The following is a 19,891-nucleotide window of genomic DNA, read 5'->3' on the forward strand; positions in this document are numbered from 1 at the left end:
TTGTACACTGTGTAGTGTATGAACAGAGAGCTAGTGCCTGTGCCACCAAAACAGTGTATATTTTAATTCCCTAAAGCACTGCATTACAAGACCAAATAAACAACAACACACAGAGCCCATCTCTTCCAGAGAAGCTCCTCCAGAAGATGTTCATATCCATAGTTTGATAAGTTTCATGCCATTAAATGCTTGTTGACATGCTGCACTGTAAGTGGCCCTCAGCAGAAAGACAGACCTAGTGAAGTGGACTTGCAGTAGGAGAAACGCAGTATTTGATGTTACTTTACGAGGGACTTTTCCGATCTTATTTTTACGTAATTTTCCAGTTTATTTACCTTCTTTTCTGCCACATCTGCTCAAAAGCATCGGCCAATTCCACGTTACTAATCTCCTCAGAGTCCTGAAACTTCAGAAAGCCATTCCCGCCATGGCCTGTTAAACAAACACATATTATCAATAATTAATTCATAATGCAAAAATATGATATCAAATGCAAAATAACAAGATACATGAGAAGCGCTGGCAGCAGCGCGCACTGTGTTGGAGAACCACTGAAACTCTGCTACAGCAGAGAGGACTGTGGCTACATTCAGCCACAGATAAATAAGATAAAGAAAAGGTTTGATAAAAACTGACTCAACTAAATATCTTTAAAATATATCACAAGAGTGTAAAAACACACATGACTCACAAGACATGATGTGAAGTAATTATGAATATCTGGTAGATAATGGTCAGTGCTGCAGGTAATCAATTTACAGCTTCCTCATTGTGGTTGCCCTTTTTTGTCCCTTTGCATTTTGATTGTGGTGAAACAAACATTCCATCTAAAAACATTATAATACTATCAATTTCTTCATGATTTTACCTTCTGGGCAACTTCCTTGTCTTGTGGAGAATTTTATCATTCCCTTAGAGGACCAACCAAACACAGACGACCTGAAGTCATGTTAAAATACTATATTTCGAATGCAGATACAAGCAGCAAAATACTCCATGGAGAGCTTAGTATCCCAAAATGCAATGTACTAACAAGTTACAGAGTTCTGTCTAAGTAGTGCCATACAACTGTCACTTTTTCTCATCAAGAAAAACTGCTCTCACTATGTAGGGTTTCCTGCAATGTTTTATAGAGGAGGTGTGATACCTCTCCTGAAACAAACACCACCTCTGCAATCATCATAAACGTTAATTAATTTCAGTTAAATCAAACAATACCCTTTAGGGAAAAGGCCAAAGGCGCTATTTCTCACAATAATTGCCATATATTTAATGAGTGTGGCTATTGTTGCGGCCATCATCTACTACCTGAATTGATGACAAGATGCATCAAGATCTGAGTGGTTTAGCACCTTCAGCTAAATAAATTCCTGGTGAAAACCTTGCTATGATCTTGCTCTCTTCACCTACACATATAACTTAAAGCCATAAGGAGTATGTTTGCATCCTTTCTCTGTGGGTTGTTGAAAGTCATTCTTAACTAAAGCAGAGGTGTAAACTCTGTAGGAAAAGTGCATACACACAGTAATTGTAATGAGTGTAAGTGGAGTATTTGAGGCTGGATTTGTCCTTTAATTACCTGTGAGGTATATGAGGATGTTGCTCCGGTCATCAGAGAGGAGGCGTTTTGAGCGTGGAGTGCTGGGCGGCAGCCTTCCAGTCAAAACACGCAGGAAGTTCTCCACTGTCACCTGAAACATGGACAGGATACAAAATGGCAACAAATTTCTTAACTTAGCCGGGATTGGAAGTGATGAATTATACAATATACATCTTCTCATTCAATGCACATAGATAGAGGTTTAATAAAACTGTGAGCAATTTAAACAGTCATAACTTTTACCAATCAAAACACTAAAACATTTCACACACTAAACTTTCAGTAGGGACATTATAAGGTAACAGACTTTTTTTTTCCTGCTATACTTATCTTTTAATTAAATGTAAAAATCAATTACTCATTGTATTCTTTTCTTCTTTTTCACCCCTTTTCTTGCACACAATTACCGTTTGACAGCAAACATGGATTATTCATATTTAAAAAAAACAGCACAAAGCAAAGTAAATAATCAAAAACAAACAGTGAAAAAGAGCAGATACACCAGTGGGACTCCCATAACAAACAAAACACTTGGGCGCTCCTCTATTTGCGAATGCATATGATATCAAGTAATTTCCTGCTCAACAGGGAGAGCAAACACTGGACAAACAGTGTCGATCACAGCCCTCTCCAAATCCCTACTGCACCTGTATGATATCAGTCTACATAAGTGTTGTTATATAGTACTCAGTTTTTATAAAGCAGGTGAAACACTAGATGGAATACCTCCACCAGTGCTGCACAGTTGTCAAGATGTGCAAGTAACACATTTCAGGTTTTAAGTAAAAGTATCCAAGTCTTACACCTCTTTACCAGACTTTTCCATTAAATGGGCACATACATACAGACGCACACATTTAATAACTGTACCTGAAGTTTAAAATGAGATATGCTGGTTCAAACTCTAGCCAATGGGGTAAGAATTGATCTTGCTTCCAATATAAGAAAATGTATTTTGAGATTATTATTTGTTTTATCCTTGTGGAGAAATCTGCCTTTTTCAGCCATCAAGATACTGACATGTAGAAATTGGACTTTGAAAATCTTGAGGCCGGTGGAAAATGTACTGAAAAGTAAGAGGCATTTCAATTCAAACAGCTCGTAAAGAGCAGAACTGACTTGCTATGAAAGACATTTTTACAGTTGTGTGTGTAACTGCCTGACAGCAATGTGAACCGACCTCGTATCCTCTGTAGTCCACCTCCACATCATCACCGTACACATTCAGCTCCATGTTCTTGTGGCTAAACACTGTGGCAGGTTTGGGGTTTCTGTGGTTACAAGCCATGTCATCAGCCAGCATGAGAACTATGTGGCTGGGGGAAAAAAAAATAGACAGAGGCCATTCAAAATGATTACATTAGAAAATGAGTGAAAGGACTAATGCTGTCAAACACATGCTCAGTGGAAGGTTATCTCGTTAAATACCATTATAGTGAGGATTAGTGACATTACATTACATTCATTTTGCAGCGTTTTTGTACAAAGCAACTTTAAAAAAATTCTTCCACATACACAGACAAAGGGAAGAAATTCGGGTTCAGCGTCTTGCTCAAGGAAACTTCGACATGTGGACAGGAGGAGCCAGTGATTGAACCACCAACCCTATAAATTTACTTTGCTGGTATAATGAACCTACTTGATAATATGTCATCTTATCATTATATAAAACAGGTAATGTGCAGAATAATATGATTCCACCAAAAGTTTGCCACAGTTGTATTGGTGCAGACACTAATGAGTGAATGTCATTTTAAACAACAAAAAGCAGTAGCATTTTGCATTCTTATATTTTTCATGAGAGGCACCTGATTGCTGCTCATTTTAGCTGTACTCTAGCCAGGAGGGTGAAAAGGCCTCTGAAGCAACATTGTTTTGGAGGCTGGCCTAAATTTGGCCTCAATTCATGACAGGCCAAACTTTAGTTGAGGACACCCCAATAGGAGCTTCCTGGTAGCCCAGAGGTGTGCCTACAGTATCCTCAACATCCCCAGTTCAAGTATGGCAGGGGACCTTTGTCACATGTAATCCATTTGTCCCTCACTTTCCATGTTTCTTGTTGCTCTCTCCAGCAGAGTAGCCAAATAAACATAGCATATTGGATTAGAGCTTTAAGATTTCTTAATTTGTTTTGATGGACATGCATTGCTTGTACTGTTCTGCACCTCATGGTGTGTGCGAGCGTGCTCACAGAATTATAAACTATGTTCCTCTCTACTGTTAAAACTACAGTCAAACAACAATACACCGACAGTCAGATGACTAGTTGACTGTAGTGCATGTTCTCATGTTGTGGAAACCATGACTGGTCAATATCTGATGTTTGAGAAAAGGCTTATACCTGCACCTAAACATCAACACCTCATAAATATATTATTATTTGATGCCTGTCTGTGCCTCTCGATTAATATCACCATTAAATATCTAAAGGTGGCACAATAAGTGAGACATAATAAGGACAGAAATTTGATCACAGATACCTGTCAGGAATGCCCAGCCTCTTAACACTTCTGTAGACGGACAGAGTATTGGCCACATGACGGTAGTTGAACCAGAATCTGGATGTACACACCTGTGTATCAGACACATAAGACGCAAATAAGGGGGTTTGTCAGGCACAAACATATTTCTGCTGCTCCCATCATTAATGCAGAAAATCAATTAGCACAGTAACGTTACTCAGCCTCTTGCAAAGCTGTAACATCAATGAATACTCACCAGAACAGCCCAGTTGTTAGTATGACCACTGGCGAATAACTGCCCTGCGGTATCCTGAGAAACAAGTAGAGGAAAATGAATTAATAAATGTTAGTATTTTTGGTTTCGGCTCGTACAAGCAACCAGACTTATCACCAAAACAGCTAGCATGACAGCACAGAAGGCTAACATGGGGACGACATTTCAGGTAAAATTCAACATAAAACAAACGAATGGGCGGGATATTCATGCATGCATGCAAAGAAAACATACACTCACTTCGATGTTAATGCTGTTCGCTAAAAAGTATGTGGAAAAAAAGCTCAACAAAGTGAGTATTTTCATTGTGCAGCACTGTTAGCACTGTTAGCTATGTGCAACAAGGAAGTGAAAACCGGTGGCTCCGCCCAGTAAGTGCTTCCGGTAGGAGACATTTCAAAACAAAATCTTCGGTCTGGAGAATGTGGATTAAAAAAAAAATCATACATTTTTAACCTGGTAGAAAAAGGGCATGTCAAAGTTCTTAGTAAGCTGCTCGACCTCAGGGTCATATGCCAAGATTTTTTATGGCCGAACTGGTAAATCATCTCTATTTAAAGATGGTGCTGACACATACTGTAGATCATAAAACACTGTTAGTTTGTCCTTGTTGTGATTAATTATTTATTGTTTTCTAACTTAAAATAAAATGGAATATGGGTCAGGAGAATATTTCATTTTGGTCTACTGCTGTATATGCTCGTACCAATTATGTATCCTCCCCAATACATAAAGTATAGCTTGCTCTCAGGGAAATACATTGCATACATGTTAGTTGTAAGTGAAAGACAAATAAATAAGTAAATAAATAAATATGCAAAACTCTGTTAAGAACTTGAGTACAAAAGTAGATCATTTTTGTTGATTTCGTCCCCATACCCCTATAGATACATATGCTTATGTATGTATTAATATAAATTATTGTCCTTTTTTAAATCAGGCAATTTGACATCATCATTGCTCTGAACTTACATGAATGCCCACTGAAAACAAAAACTATATTGTGTAAAATGTTTAAAAAATAAAATTATGTTTTAAATTGTTTTAATTGCACTTTGCAACCATTTGAATACCGCTCAGATCACCCTCCCGTTCCAAGCATGTAGCACTCGCGAAAAACGCAAAAAACGTGAAAGGCCCAATCTAGAGCCAGTGTTTAGTTTGTGTATGGCGGTGCAACATGGCAGCATCCATGAAAGGGGACTCGCTGCATTATTCTTTTCCCACCAGCACTCCCTATGATTGGCTAGTACTTGTTGCTTCTGTTGGTTAGGTTGGTTAAGGTTAGGGTTAGGGTGGGGTTAGGGTTAGGGACAGCCAATCAGAGGCAGAGTAGGGGCGGGACTTGGCGGAAAGCTGGTGGGCAAAAAATTATGTGGACCCACTCCCTCTGTAGATAAAAACGGCTTATTCTAAGGTAACGCAAATACAACGATTCTTATTTTCAGGTGATCATACACTAATGAAAACATACTTATACTTATAAATATTATATTCCATTTCTGCCAATAGCTCCTCCTAAATGTTACACACTGGACCTTTAATTAACTTAATATTGGTGGATCAGTGCTGATAAGATTGCTGAGAGTGACTACTAGTATGTGTATGTGTGGCTTATCATTAAATGGACAGAGACAGAATTCTTCCGGGAGTGAACAAATCGTTTTCAAACCTAAAATCAACAGAACCAGGATTATAATTAATAACAGTAAATGCACGTATGGGGACCACTCAATGGGATATCATGAGAGAATTATTTTATGGATTTGCAAATTGGACTTCACTGTGTTATTTGATTTCAACTGTAGCAAATGTTTTCATATTCCTGCCAACCAGTTCCCTACAGATTCATGTCTCCCTCTAGTTGTTTTGGTTAAGGTTTTTGTTTCTTGTTTGAAAAATTTGAAAAATAAATGTATTTAATATTACAGGGACACATAATGGATTTTTCCTGTATGTTTCATTGTGGTTTTACAATGATTTCTTTAGTGTTGTGGTTTCTTTGAGTGGTTTTACATTATGTGGCAATACATTTTCAAGTAAGGGGTTAAAGTAGACTGCATGTCTAGATTTGGTCATACTATATGGCTGATACACTGATGAGAGAAAAAAAAAGCCAATTAGACATAAAATGACGCTGACAGTTTCATATTCAAATGCCCTCTCCAGCTAATTGGTAAGGGCCTTCGCAATGAGAAGTGACATTGATATCACAGGCAGCAGATGTCAAAATACATGTCATGTTACTGCTGAAGTGTTTGGGAGCCCTGCAGTAAGGTGAAGCTATGAAAAAAACATATACTTAATGCAATTCTAATGTAACATTACTGCGCACCAAGCAGAAGGTCTGGTGGAAAAGCAGCATCAAAATCAGTTTTGACACACCACAGGGCGCCTTTACAGGTCTGCCAACCGTTTAATCCTCCGGACGACTCCAACTTCTGCTGCTTTTTGACCTGCAGCATCACTCTCTCTTTGCCTGCACAGAGCTCATCATAGTAATGTCCTCCTCCAAATGCATCACATTAGTGAAAATGCAAAGGCAAGGATTCTGCGCCAACAAAACAGTTCTCAGTCGCATGAATCGAATCATTGTTCCATTTTCAATCCATAAATTAACATATACTGTCAGGCTGTTTTGTCCTCAGAAGTGACTGATTCTTGGTCATGCATGAAATGTTATTCAGATGAAATGAGCCTCACTTTCTAACACACTGATGTCACCAAACTAATCTAAAGTTGGTCTGTGATATAAGCAACAAGGAGACAAGTCAGCTATCCAGTTGTCAAGAGGATTAGTGGCCTATAAGGATCAAATCCTATGGGACAAACCAGACAGTCAAACTGGCCTATTCCTGTGTTGCCTAAAAAAAGTCATGTGACCGGTGGAATTCAACTTTTGAACTGTTTGTTTTCATACCCAAACTAAAGATATACTTATTGTTATGCAAGCTATATTTAGCTGCACTGAAAGGTTTCACTGTTAGTTTGCACCAGTATATGATGCAGTCAATCAAATATTTTGGGCTGTTATGCTTTGGTAGTGGTAAAGTTGTGATACAGTGATTTAAGTGTCATTAGTTTTATTCTATGACAAAAACGTCAGGAAAGCCATGAGATGTGGTTGAAAACTTCAGAAACACAAATTAAGTGGATCTTGTATTTATATTTTAGTGTAAAAACGGTTAAGGTGCAACTCTGCCCTTGTTGTTTTCTGACAGGGTGGATGAGGAAAAGCAAAACTCACATATTCATAATTCCTTGCCCGATGACAGTTCTGTAACTTATCGATTCAATTTCACCACCAAGTTCACAGGCTGACTGTAAACGAGTGAAAAACGCCAAGTAGAGGCGGTGCGTGCGTTTTTTGGCACAGCGCGCAACCTCTGTGCCAACGTCAAGGCACACATGGTGCGTGCTGGAAACGGAGCGCTGTAGGAGGGGAGACGGACAAGCCACGCATCAGCATCACCGAGGAGGGTGGCGCGGTGGCATCGCATGCAGGAATCCAGTTGTAAAGTCCACGCACGAGGCAAAAATGCGCTGAGGGGAAACTGTCTGGATCTCAATTGTTAACCACAGATTACCTTACGGCACTGAGACATCTGAAGGAGGAAAAAAAGACGCTCCGGACAAGTTGTGATTTCGGAGGAAATCCGACTGGAGATGAATACCAACGATGCCAAGGAGTATCTCGCGCGGCGGGAGATACCTCAACTATTTGAGGTGAGATATGTGCGCTTTGTGGGGATGATGAGATGATTTGACAGTGTTTTTTTACACAAAGATTCATGTTACTCATCGATGCATTGCAAAATGCCTGTCAGAGTCACGGCAAAGACATCTTTATGATATGTAATACACCTTGTTATGGTTGATGTAGGTGTGGATATGCGCGTCTCTCTGAAAGCTTCTTCTTCTTGATTAAAATAGTGCTCTCAATGAGAAGGGAAACCCTACTGATTAATCATTTTACAAATTGCTTCCTGAAATTGTGTTTTTATAGTAATATGTAATCATAATTAGTCAAACTGTAAACGAAATAGACTGTCCTCCCCTCCTTTGCATAATTTGCTTTTAACTGACGTGAAGCAGCAGCCAATATACTGTTCTCAGTTGGAGACTGCAAAAATGAAAGTGAGTACTGTGACATAGTGCGAAAAGAATATTTAAAGTCTGTAATACATTTTAGAAGGAAAACATATGATCATATGACACTTAACTCAAGGAATATTAGCGATATATTGGTGGTAGACACTAAAGTACTATAAAGGTATTTAAAATGAACTTTTAATGAAGTCTCTACAGGAATATTATACCATAAAAGGTAAAACATGCTATAAAGTACAATAAAGCCAGCATACACTCTCTTATTTAGAAGCATCGACAGGACTTAGAGAAATATAATAATGAAGTGGCATTCCTTTTCCTGAATGGATAGTAAATTGGCCCATCCACTTAATTAGACTCAATCCCAAGTGCAGTGCAGCTGATGTATGCAAGCAATCACTGCTTGTTTATTTACAGCCAGTTCAAATTACACTGAGCAGTGAAGTGACACATCATCACCATAACTGCAATGTAATTTTACTGCTTACAATTGCTTCTCATATAAAAGTGTATTCGTTATCAATCAACTAAATAAGCACACCAAATTGTTTTCAGTTGGGAGAAGCTTCATGTTTTCATGCTGCTGGCGGTGGGAGTTATTAGTGAGGAGGGTGGAGATGAAGTAGGAAGTCCCAGAGGAAGGTATTGTTTTAAAAACATTCAGGGTCGAGGGGACAAATGTCACACAAATATACACTTGGCTGTGTTTTGGCATGGAGTTCGTTCTCATATTCATCACAGTGGTTGGCTTTCCTCCTTGACAATGACAGGTCATCGGGGTTCTGTGTTTATTTGCCAGACTGAGTCCAATTTCATGGACTTCTGACAAAATGAGATGTTTTGTTCCCTTGGTGGAGCCAAGCCAAGGCAACCAGATCTGCACTTCAAAACTTTGCTGCCACCCCATCACAGAGCAGCATGCACATACATCATAACAAAGATGTAGTGATGCCAGAACAATCATTGCCTTCCTGTTATTCTCCCTCTATACCTTATCACATCCTCCTCCATTGTTTTCTCCAGAGCTTGCTGACAGGTTTGATGTACTACCGGCCCGACGACCCCATCGACTACTTGGAGGGCTGTCTGAAGAAAGTCAGGGAGCTTGGAGGACCAGAAAAGGTGCGGTGGGATACCTTTGTCGGCCAGGAGAAGAAGTCCCTTCCCCCTCTCAACGGCGGCCAGTCACGCAGGTCCCTCTTCAGAAATGGTAAGCAGTGAATGCTGATTATACAGTATAGAAAACAACATTAGAGCTGAAACCACTAGTGAGTTAATCAATTAGTCAATCGAACGATTAATCGTTCAAGTTATGTTTCATGCAAAAAAGCCAAACCTTTGCTGGTTCCAGTCTCTTAAATGTGAAGATTTCCTGCTTTAGTTTGTTTTATATGATGTAAATGGAATTTCTTTAGGTTTAGAACTGTTGTTGAGGACAAAACAAGCCATTTAAAGACGTCACATCAGGCTCTAGAAACATGTGAAGACTAAATGATTAATTAATTGCCTGATAAAGAGAGATAAATCTGCAGATTAATCAATAATGAAAATAATTGTTAGTTGCAGCCCCTAACACATCTAATTCTACACCTTGGGACTCTTTTATCCCATTGTGTTTTTTTGCACAACTTCTTTTATTAGGGGCACAGAAATATCTGCCTGCTAGGAACCAAAATATATTTTCTTTTGGCAATTGACCTCTTCGTAAGGATGCTGGCAGCATCGCATCTTCCTCTCCTACACAACCACGCCCAAACTGACTGAGTGTTTGAACAGGAAAGTGTTGACATTTCTACTGTACCCTCACGAGCCCCATTGTAGATACATTTGTTAAAACTGTTGTGCTAACCTTGGAAACACTAGTAGTAGAAGATGTTTAGAGAGTGGTGAGATTGGAGGCTTTTTCCCCCAGCTACAGTAAGAAGTGCAGCTGTGTGAATCACTACTCTCAGATAGATTTAGTTTCCAAAAAGTGCCAGAAGCGTTTGTTGAGACACCAGAGCCCCCACAAACACACCACGTCCAAAACACCAGCTACAAAGTTCGGAAGCAACCACTGCTGCTTCCAAACCTGTGAAACCAACATGTTCAAAAACAGAATCCAGTGTGCAGATCTCAGCCTTGAACATGCCTGTGCTGCCTTCACTGACTTGTGGATTTGTTGGCAGCCTGTTACCATACAATAAAAGACAGATGAACGTGTGCAGTTAATCATTCACATGAGACCAAAAGGCTCTCCATTCATCAGTTATCTCTTCTAGCTGTGGTTTCCAGCAAGTCTAACCAAAGTGAGATGTACTACAGTTGCAAAACTTGGCTTCAACCACGGCTCTCGTATGCTGATGACATTTTCCATTTGCGCTGTTTTATTAAGCCTATTTTAAATTCAAACATTCACTTCTTTGTTTGATTATGCGTGTGAAGCAAGGCAGCAATGTACACAGGAACTACCATGAGAAAAAAATAGAATAGAGTTATGTGTGTGTGAGTACACATTTGTTTTACAGCTTACAGGCACATTACTCATGCCACACAACCATGCAGAGATGAAGAGATCATTTTTATAAAAGAGAAATCTTCATAGTCTAGAAGTGTATAGGGCGGACTGCTTTGAGAAATTCAGATTTATCCCACTTCTCTTAATATACTGGTAAAGATGCCTGAAAGTTTTGCCAGCTGCAGCCTAATCAGGGATAGAGATTCCTGTGTCCTGCGATTCGACTCTCGGCTGATAGCTGAAGCTCAAATCGGCCATGTTTCAAAACGTTTGCTGTAAGTGAATGCTGCTCTCGCTTCCTGAATTATTTCAATCTTGGCCTAATTGACTTTACAATATGTTAAAAGGGTAAAAGTAAGATTCAGGCAGGTGGGGCAGCATTTGTTGTAATTTGCAACCTTCTGTGTGTTTTTCTAAAAATGTTTCATCTTAACAAGAAAAATTTCTGTGTGTTTGCATAAAATAGCATCTCTGTTCTCTTCAGATTCAGCAAAACCTCTATCCCCGTCTCATGTATTGTTAGCGCTAAAATTGCATGATCAATACCATCTTCATCCTTATAATACAGCGTAAAGAGATAATATTGGTTCTACATGCAAATTGTAGCAGCTCTGCTCCCTTGGAACAGCATGGAGTGATGATTTCTATCTTTGGTAAATGTGTTATAATCAATGCTTTCATCACCAGGGACAGCAGTATAATTACCAAACTGAATGAAGTATTGAATTCATCACACTAACAATTTCACGTCATATTTACTGTTTGATTGTTAAAACAGGCATGACTTTCTTTGGTTTTTGTTCTGAAATGGGATTGGCAGCGTTTGAAATAATGTGACATCTGCACCTATAAAGTGACACAATGATTGGATTTAATATATTGAAACTCCAAGCTTTGGAAAAAAATGTTCTTCATCAGTACTCCACACAAAAACAGACAAATTGGTTCTCATCTATACCTTTGTGTGTTTGTCACAGTGTTGCCCGACAGCCCCAATTTCCCCTACAGACGGTATGACCGCCTCCCTCCCATCAGCCAGTTTTCCATCGAGAGCGACTCGGACCTGTCGGAGACGGCGGAGCTCATAGAGGAGTACGAGGTGTTTGATCCATCCAGACCGCGACCCAAAGTCATCCTCGTCATTGGTAAAGGACCAGTGTGGCAGACAAAAACACAAACATTAAAACTATAAATATGTGCGCCCTTACACAACAAGAGAATGAGGAAAGTTGAAGGACAGTTTATTTATAGTTTCCTCATCTGATGTTTTAGATTTGAAGCGTTCATCTGGATTCCAGCTGACTCATGTTTTCCATTAGATAAGATAAAGCAGTAAAGATCCTTTTATGTGTAAACATAGCAACACACAAAGCTGGTGATCTAAAAATAAACGGCCTGGATGGGAATCTACGAGTGTGCGTGTGTGTACACTAGCAGAGTGTTTTTCCTGGTATTTTGAACGTAGCCCTGCCTCTCTCTGTTGGTATCAGCAGGAGAGATCTTGTTGCATGTCACTCACTGTGTTAGACACTCACGCTCTCCTAATCTGATTTCCTTGATGGCCCTGCATTAACCTGTCAAATTCATTCATTATTCTTTTAAATTAAGCATGGAAGCCGTGCAATAAGAGTAATGACACTGGTTGAGCTGGTCCGAAAAAGGCTGCTATTTATAAACCCTCTTGAAAATAGTTTATTAAAGCTCTTGAAAACCTTCTGACAACGTTCTGCTACAGTGTGTTTGGATTTTTGGTGTGTACCTGGGATGGTCACACTGTCTATACTGTGGATGATAGTTATTTGTCCTTGCAGCACAAAGCCAGTTCCTATCTCGTCTTTGTCAACACATTGTGCCCTCTTTTAAAGGGATGGCAGCAGCTGTCATCTCTTTGGAGGATCGAGGCAAATGTTTTGTCTGTCAGGTTTGCAGACCGACCAACAAAGACACGTGTGGTCAGGAGGAGGATGGGAGGGAACTGAGTCGAACATTACGAAATACTCAGAAGTAAGATAAAGTGCATATTTGCTAAATACATATTAGGGTATCTCTCTGATCCTCCCACCCCATCTCTTTACTGCAAACCATCATTTTTTTCCCAACACCTTTCTAAGAATATTTTGTTATATCTGTGGGCCTTTTTCATAAGACATACTTATCACAGAAGAGAAATGAGTAATCCAAAAATGAAAAAAAGTACAGGCTAGGTTATAGTTGTGTGAAGACTGAGACAAGAACTTCAGAGAGAAGTCCAAACTGTGCCTAGGTTAACACCTCTGCACACCTGGCTAACTGCTGTGTAAAGTGGGTGTGAATGACGGATTGTTTGTTTTTAAGAACTTACAAAACTTGTCGGACACAACTCCTGCATTTCTGACGTTGGAAGGGGGGGGTTTCAGACAGGTTAGACGATGGTCAGGAGGTTTCAGGGGGTTAGATGATATGACAAGCACTTTGTTTGAAGCACATGAGGCCTTAATTCCAAATATAAACCCTGCATCCAATCCAAACCTATCCTATTCCTGATTATTAACCCCAACTCTAAGATGAACCCTGTACATGTGGGATACTTTTTACACAATTGCGAGCATCTTTTGAAATTCAGTATACCTTTAAGGACACATTACAGTAACTTCACTGAAACGTGGCTGTCAAAATTGGACTATCTAAATTAAATCAGACCAAATAATATATTAGCGATCACTGATATGTAATGTTTTTTCCACTTGGGTGCACACTTTTCTCCTCATCCGTAAAAAATCATTTCTGACAGTAACACCGTAATGGAATAAATTACCCACACAGCTTGTTCTCCGGCTAATTTTACTTTGAACCAGGAGCAATTTTGGAGCGGTTGACATTTCTATGGTAACAGTAGCAGCTCGGAAATCCTGGAATAAAACAGTACAAACAGTAAACAGTTGTCTAACAAAGCAGCATTCAGGTTGTCAGATGGTTTATATACTCACTTATACATACCTATCACAAACTGACAGCTCATATGGCATGTCTATCTTACACCATTATGGACATTATTGCTAATGACTAGATTCCCTGTGGGCAGTTTAATTCCAAAATATCAACTGTATATGGTTATAACCCATACACATTTTACTTTTGGAGGAATTATGATCATTTTATGTGTAAAGTAAGATGTTACGATGTTAAAACAAGGGTAACATGACCTGTAGTCATAATGATGTTTACCAAACTATCCAGCATCAAGCTAAGAGCTGTCTTCTCCTGTTGTCGCTCCTCTGCACATCCTTTTTCAAGTTAAGAAGAGGATTTGTTAGCAAATGTAGGAGGTTCACACATACCTGTTCCTCTCATCTGTCCCCCCATATGCCCTTCTCCCCCGCATATACTTGCAAAACACACACAAGAAGTGACACACAGTCATGCAGAGACACACACACACACACACACACACACAAGTTTCACAGTCTGGGTTTCTCTCAGTAATGCACACATGCGCCTACGCTAACACACCCACACACATAATGTTTCACACTCACACAGACACATTTCACACACACACACATACACACGACAAAATCTCTCCCAAAACATCAACAGCTCTCCCTCTGTGTCTAGGTGGCCCTGGCAGCGGCAAAGGAACACAGTGCCTGAAGATTGCCGAGCGCTACGGCTTCCAGTACGTGTCCGTGGGCGAGCTGCTGAGGAAGAAGATGATCCACAACGCAACCAGCAACAGAAAGTGGAGCCTGATCGCTAAAATCATCACCAACGGGGAGCTGGCACCACAGGTAGCAGAGAAACAGAGGAGAGGGGGAGATGGGGGAGTGTGTGTGAAACAGGGAGAATATGAGAGGAAGGATGAGCGGCGACTGTGTCCAGCCACTTGCAGGTCATTATCACAGCGTGCGTGTAACAAGGGACTAATTAGCAGGAACCAAATCACAAGTGTGCTGGAGAGACGGATCCTTATCTGTCTTATTAGCATCCTTCTTTCCAAGATAATGACTCTGCTTGGGAAGAAAATTGGCACAGACCCCCTGTGGTTGTTTGTGCTCCGTTCATTCAAACACTGTATAGAAAATGTAATGTAAAGTAAAGATCATGACACTGCTAGCAGAGACTTGTTGCAGTATCTGAGGTTGACTGCACAAAAGCTCAAAAATGTATGCTGCAGTCAGACCATGGAAGATAGGAATTCAATCTAAAAGTCATTATAAATTTTTTAAAAATGGTCAGCGATCATGTAAAGTATACATGATTGTAAACTGGCTTAAAAATACAAAACCACCAGTATGGTGGTTAATCCCATATTTGATGCATCCTTCACCCCATTCATCCTGGTCATAGTCACATTTAAATAAAAGTCTTTGTAAGCCTCTTTTGGCTTTAGTATAGTGCTTTGTTTTATAACACACTGTGTCATGCATGGCCCTGTGCAGACTACTGGGTAAAGTATGCTACTTTAGTTAGTGGTTCGGTTGCCATAAGGTCCAAATAAACACAGTCCGTATGAGGATAAAAGCATCTATCAGGGATTTATCTCATGTATGAAATGGTATGAAACAATCTAAGTTTGTCTGGTCATCTAGATACACTTTGGTTAACATAATGAAAACACTCGAGAGGGTGGTCTTTACTGTCAACATGGGCACCATGATGCATTAGTGATGCACAAGGCTGTAGCATGGACACACGAGCCCCTGCCTGCTTTGTGACTGGCAGTTCTTAGCTTGTGTCCCCTCATGAATTATCTTCAATAACTGCCAACCTCATCATTTATCATCCCTACCTTGCATATCTGGCACGACATTGCATCTCTCCTCTGGACGTTCACCAGATGTCAGTCCAGGAACCAGTTAGATAAACAACAAAGTAGGCCAAGTTGCAGACATATTAGATATGATAAAGTGACTTGCGACTGTTAGGCATTTAATTTCCTGCAATGATTAATTTAGCAAAGAAGATTAGAATTTGGTTTCATAATGATTCTGTATGCAATGATGAGAGGAAGAGGCAAAATACTATATATATGAGAAGACTGTTTCTCAGAAGCTTTAAACAGGAGCCCTGATGACAGCATTGCTTGTGTAAATATTGTTTTATGATGTGTTGAGTGACATATTAATGATTCACAGCTTGTTTTTAGTGGTGCCAGAGGTTACGTAGATTTTATTCTCCCCTTTCATATATATGATTCAAAAAAGCTTTATCAATTATCAATTTAAATAGTTGTCTAAAAAAATAAAGTCTTGGATGACTGATACCTTTCTTCATTTCAATAACAGAAATCAGAAACTGTTGTAATTTTGTTAATTTGTCAGTCAAATATAGGTTGATGCAAGAAACCTCGTTGTTTAACTTGATCTTAAAAAGATAACTCTCAAAGTAAAGGAATAGTTTGATATTTTCGGAAATACGCTTATTCGCTTTCTTGCTGAGAGTTAGAAGAGAAAATTTAGACCACAACTTGCATTTTTACATGTAGGTTTTTGTATGGATTTAACAAACAAGATATAATGTGTTAATTAGTGAGCGATAGAGGTGCAGGTAGGTGTATTTTTTGCCTTAGTATAGAACCAGGCTAGCTGTTTACCCCTGTTTTCAGTCTTTTTGCTAAGCTAAGCTAACCAGCTGATGGTTGTAGCTTCATATTTAGCATAAAGACACGAGAGTGGTATCAATCTTCTCATCTAACCCTAGGCAAGAAAGCAAATAAGCATATTTCCCAAAATGTCAACCTATTCCTTTAAAGAGGTATTTCTATAATTTAAGACATTTCTCTCCATAAGTACGCTGGAAAAAAAGTCATCCATGCGATTCTTCCTGTAGCCTGGAGTACTGTAACTATGCTCAGCTGTGACGCCCCTTCAATGCTGCAAATGATTCAAAATGGCGCAAACACACAGTATCACTTCACAGACTCAGCCAACTATCAAATCAATTTGAAGTTCTTCCTGTTTGTCTGTAAGTCACTGCAAGGTCGTGTGTATATTTCTGAACTTCTGTTCCCTCAGAAATCCCACGGGTCGCCTCACAAGAGGTGAGAAGAGATGTCTGCCAGTCTGATCTAGAATTAAAGACTGATAGCACTTTTGCTTTTATGTCATCAGACTATGGAAAGGAAGCACAGTGTAACAAAAGCTGTGTACCAATTCCATACTAGATACTAATAGTATATACTGTAGTATGCTCTGTATACTAATTGTCACAGTAGCAGTTAGTGTACCAGAAGTTAATATACTTTGTAATTAGAGGAAATTATATAGCAAGTGCACCAGTCAGTCAAACTGTGATTTTGTAAAAACACTGCCAGTTAAAATTCACAAAGAGAAAGTAAAATGTAAAAGATTTATTATTTATTATTTTGTTTTCCAAGATCTTCCTGGGGCTGTCTCACCACCATCAGCAATTAGTTTTATTTTTTGTAGTTTTGTTAGTAGCTCTTCTATTTCCTCCTCACTTCCTCACACACTAAAAACTGGATTGGTCACTTTTCCAGTGTGACCACAACCGTGACAGTTCAGTCTTGACCTAGGAAACAGAGCGTTTGACCCTGACATACTGTCTTTTTCAGCAGATGGAGTTGCTCAGTTGTCATAGAAATTAAGACGTTCAAACTTATCATTATTCCTATATTGGCTTAAAAATGTTTTTTCAAAGATTTCTTACTTATTTTTTTGTTTAGAAGATCTTTCTAGGATTCTTGTCCATGTTGGGTTATAAAAATAACACGAGGTATTCAGAATAATGTAAAGTTTGAACATCTACAGTTCCGTCAAGTTATGTTATGTGATTGCAAACTCCAGAACAAGCACATAAGTTGTTTTGTTTTGTCAACTCAAAACCTGCTTACAACCGGTATGTAGTGTGGAACTGGGATACAGTTTTGTTTTGTGTTCCACGTGCTACGTTGGTAGACCTTGTGCAAGAGTTCTGGCTTATCTACAAAGGAGGCGTTTCAGATGTGTTTTTCTGTCATCTGTCTCATGCGCATCTGATGGAACAGATACGCCTTTATTTTAATTAATACAGCTGTGTACATAAGCTGTGTAGCGGCTCATATTTATGTGGGTGTAGCGCGAGTGAAACGCGTAATGCAATTTCCTTCTGCTTTACGCACATAAATACAGTGTTTGTGTATTGGGTTAGACTTTTTGCTAAAAATCCCACATTATAATGTGTCACATTTGTTAGACTGCACCTGTTGCTGCTGATGCAGAATCATGGTAATATTCATAAGTGTCAAAAATCTCAACGTACTGTTCACTATAGAGTTAACCACCGAGTGTGTATTACATGGGGAGAAGTGAACGAGTGAACAAGGGAGAGACTTTGGATACTTATGATTCTCTCCTGCTGCTCGTCTGCTATATGATCGCTGGGATGGTGTTGTATATAGATTGTCTCTATGGGAGAAGAGATGATTGTTTGATGCCTTGCACTCCTCTGAGAGCTCAGACATCGAGCCATGCAGTGGATCAGAGGGCTTTTCTTAGATTAGCTTTTCTCATTTTATCTTGCTCGCATACATTAATCTGTTCGATGGAATCTAGATTAGGTCTAATCTCTGTGCAGTCTGTCGGGCCACTGCTCTTATTCTGTGGGTGGAGAGAAATTAAATGTCTGTGTTACTCAGTGTTAGGCACGGCCACGGATGTTATTTTTAGACCGGAGCATTGCTCACGTATCTCTGCCATATCGTATGATGCATTTTGCCTGGAGAAATACTGTACATTCGAACACATTGACCTCCTCCAGCCACAAGGAAGTAATTGATGCTAAAAGATGCTGGCACTCTCTGGCCTCAAGTGCAATCAAAACAGTTATATTAAAGTACAAATGGATAAACAGATTCATTATATTGTGGAATTCTCCGATGTGCTTTCATAGTTTTCCATTCACCTTATTTATGACTCTAAATCAGCTATTCATTATTAATTTTCAAGAGGAATCTACAACTTTGATGAATCTACACGGGGAATTGCAACAACATTAACAAAACTAATCTCCTCCTTCACGCTCTTGCAGAAAAAGCAGACTGTAATTATAATTACAACTATATACTATAAACTTTTCTGCTTTATAATTTGCAGCTAAAATGTCCTTTGACTCAGAGAACTGCACCCATTGTTTAGCATTTGAAATTTGACAAAGTGAAATGTGATGTGTCATGTTGCTTTCACTGTTTTCCAGGAGACAACAATAACTGAGATCAAGCAGAAGATCATGAAGATCCCAGATGCTAATGGTCTCGTCATCGATGGGTTCCCTCGAGACGTCGGACAGGCCTTGTCCTTTGAAGACCAGGTGAGTTTTACCTCTAAAGGTGTTCATACTTTGTATGTTGCATTTGTATTGGGTTCGAGACTGGTTTTCAGGACCTTACCTGAGTTAGACAACAACTCTCACACTTCACCAAATGTGACAAAGTCTCAAAGGAAACAGCCTCAGGTAAAAAAGGTCAAAATAGAGTTTTCTAACTATACTATATGTGGGACATTAAACTACTGTTTATCTCCCTGTTCACTGCACTACAGATGTTTCAACCTGTTACCAGCTGGAATAACATGATGTTTTTCTTTTGGCATCCAGTCAGAGTCACTGTGGTTATTTTGTCATGTAAACATAGCAAAAGTTCTTATCTGTCTGTCCAACACACACAAAGAGCTATTCAAGTGGCACCTGCTACAAACAGAATATGTAAATGAGTTGGTTGCACACCACACACTGGAGCTCTCAGGTTTTATCTCCAGTAGCATGAGATCTAAGGATGGCAGCATCCATTGCCCAGTGGTTTGAGTCACACTGCCAGGGTTTACTGTAGTTGATATAAGGTGCTGCACAGCATCTAGGGGTCACTGTCAGGGACTCTTTGACAAGTTAGAAATATTTTAATTAAGTGATTTAAGTTTATCTGAAAAGTTTTTGCCCCCAAATGAGCGATCTCCCAATTGTGACAAATTAAAATT

General features: G+C 39.4%; 2 protein-coding genes across 3 annotated transcripts in view; one reads left to right on the plus strand and one right to left on the minus strand.

Moving 5' to 3' along the window:
* pigk (phosphatidylinositol glycan anchor biosynthesis, class K) overlaps positions 1–4,736 on the minus strand; it is a 34,250-nt gene extending 29,514 nt beyond the window's left edge. Inside the window, exons 1-6 of one of the 2 annotated variants that reach the window (XM_044218805.1) lie at positions 4,577–4,736; positions 4,319–4,372; positions 4,081–4,172; positions 2,781–2,916; positions 1,580–1,691; positions 336–432 (exon numbers count right to left, since the gene is read on the minus strand). In XM_044218805.1, coding sequence (XP_044074740.1) covers positions 336–432; positions 1,580–1,691; positions 2,781–2,916; positions 4,081–4,172; positions 4,319–4,372; positions 4,577–4,642 — 557 coding nt within the window. In that variant the 5' untranslated portion in view covers positions 4,643–4,736. Of the gene's footprint in view, positions 1–335; positions 433–1,579; positions 1,692–2,780; positions 2,917–4,080; positions 4,173–4,318; positions 4,373–4,570 lie in introns of both variants that reach the window. The other variant, XM_044218804.1, reaches the window with a different exon arrangement.
* Positions 4,737–7,735: 2,999 nt separating this feature from the next.
* ak5 (adenylate kinase 5) overlaps positions 7,736–19,891 on the plus strand; it is an 80,370-nt gene continuing 68,214 nt past the window's right edge. The window contains exons 1-5 of the mRNA XM_044219865.1: positions 7,736–8,062; positions 9,470–9,656; positions 11,921–12,088; positions 14,538–14,710; positions 19,116–19,229. Coding sequence (XP_044075800.1) covers positions 8,003–8,062; positions 9,470–9,656; positions 11,921–12,088; positions 14,538–14,710; positions 19,116–19,229 — 702 coding nt within the window. The 5' untranslated portion in view covers positions 7,736–8,002. The remainder of the gene's footprint in view (positions 8,063–9,469; positions 9,657–11,920; positions 12,089–14,537; positions 14,711–19,115; positions 19,230–19,891) is intronic.

The sequence above is a fragment of the Siniperca chuatsi genome, linkage group LG13 (genome assembly GCF_020085105.1).
Source record: "Siniperca chuatsi isolate FFG_IHB_CAS linkage group LG13, ASM2008510v1, whole genome shotgun sequence".
NCBI classification, from domain to species: domain Eukaryota; kingdom Metazoa; phylum Chordata; class Actinopteri; order Centrarchiformes; family Sinipercidae; genus Siniperca; species Siniperca chuatsi.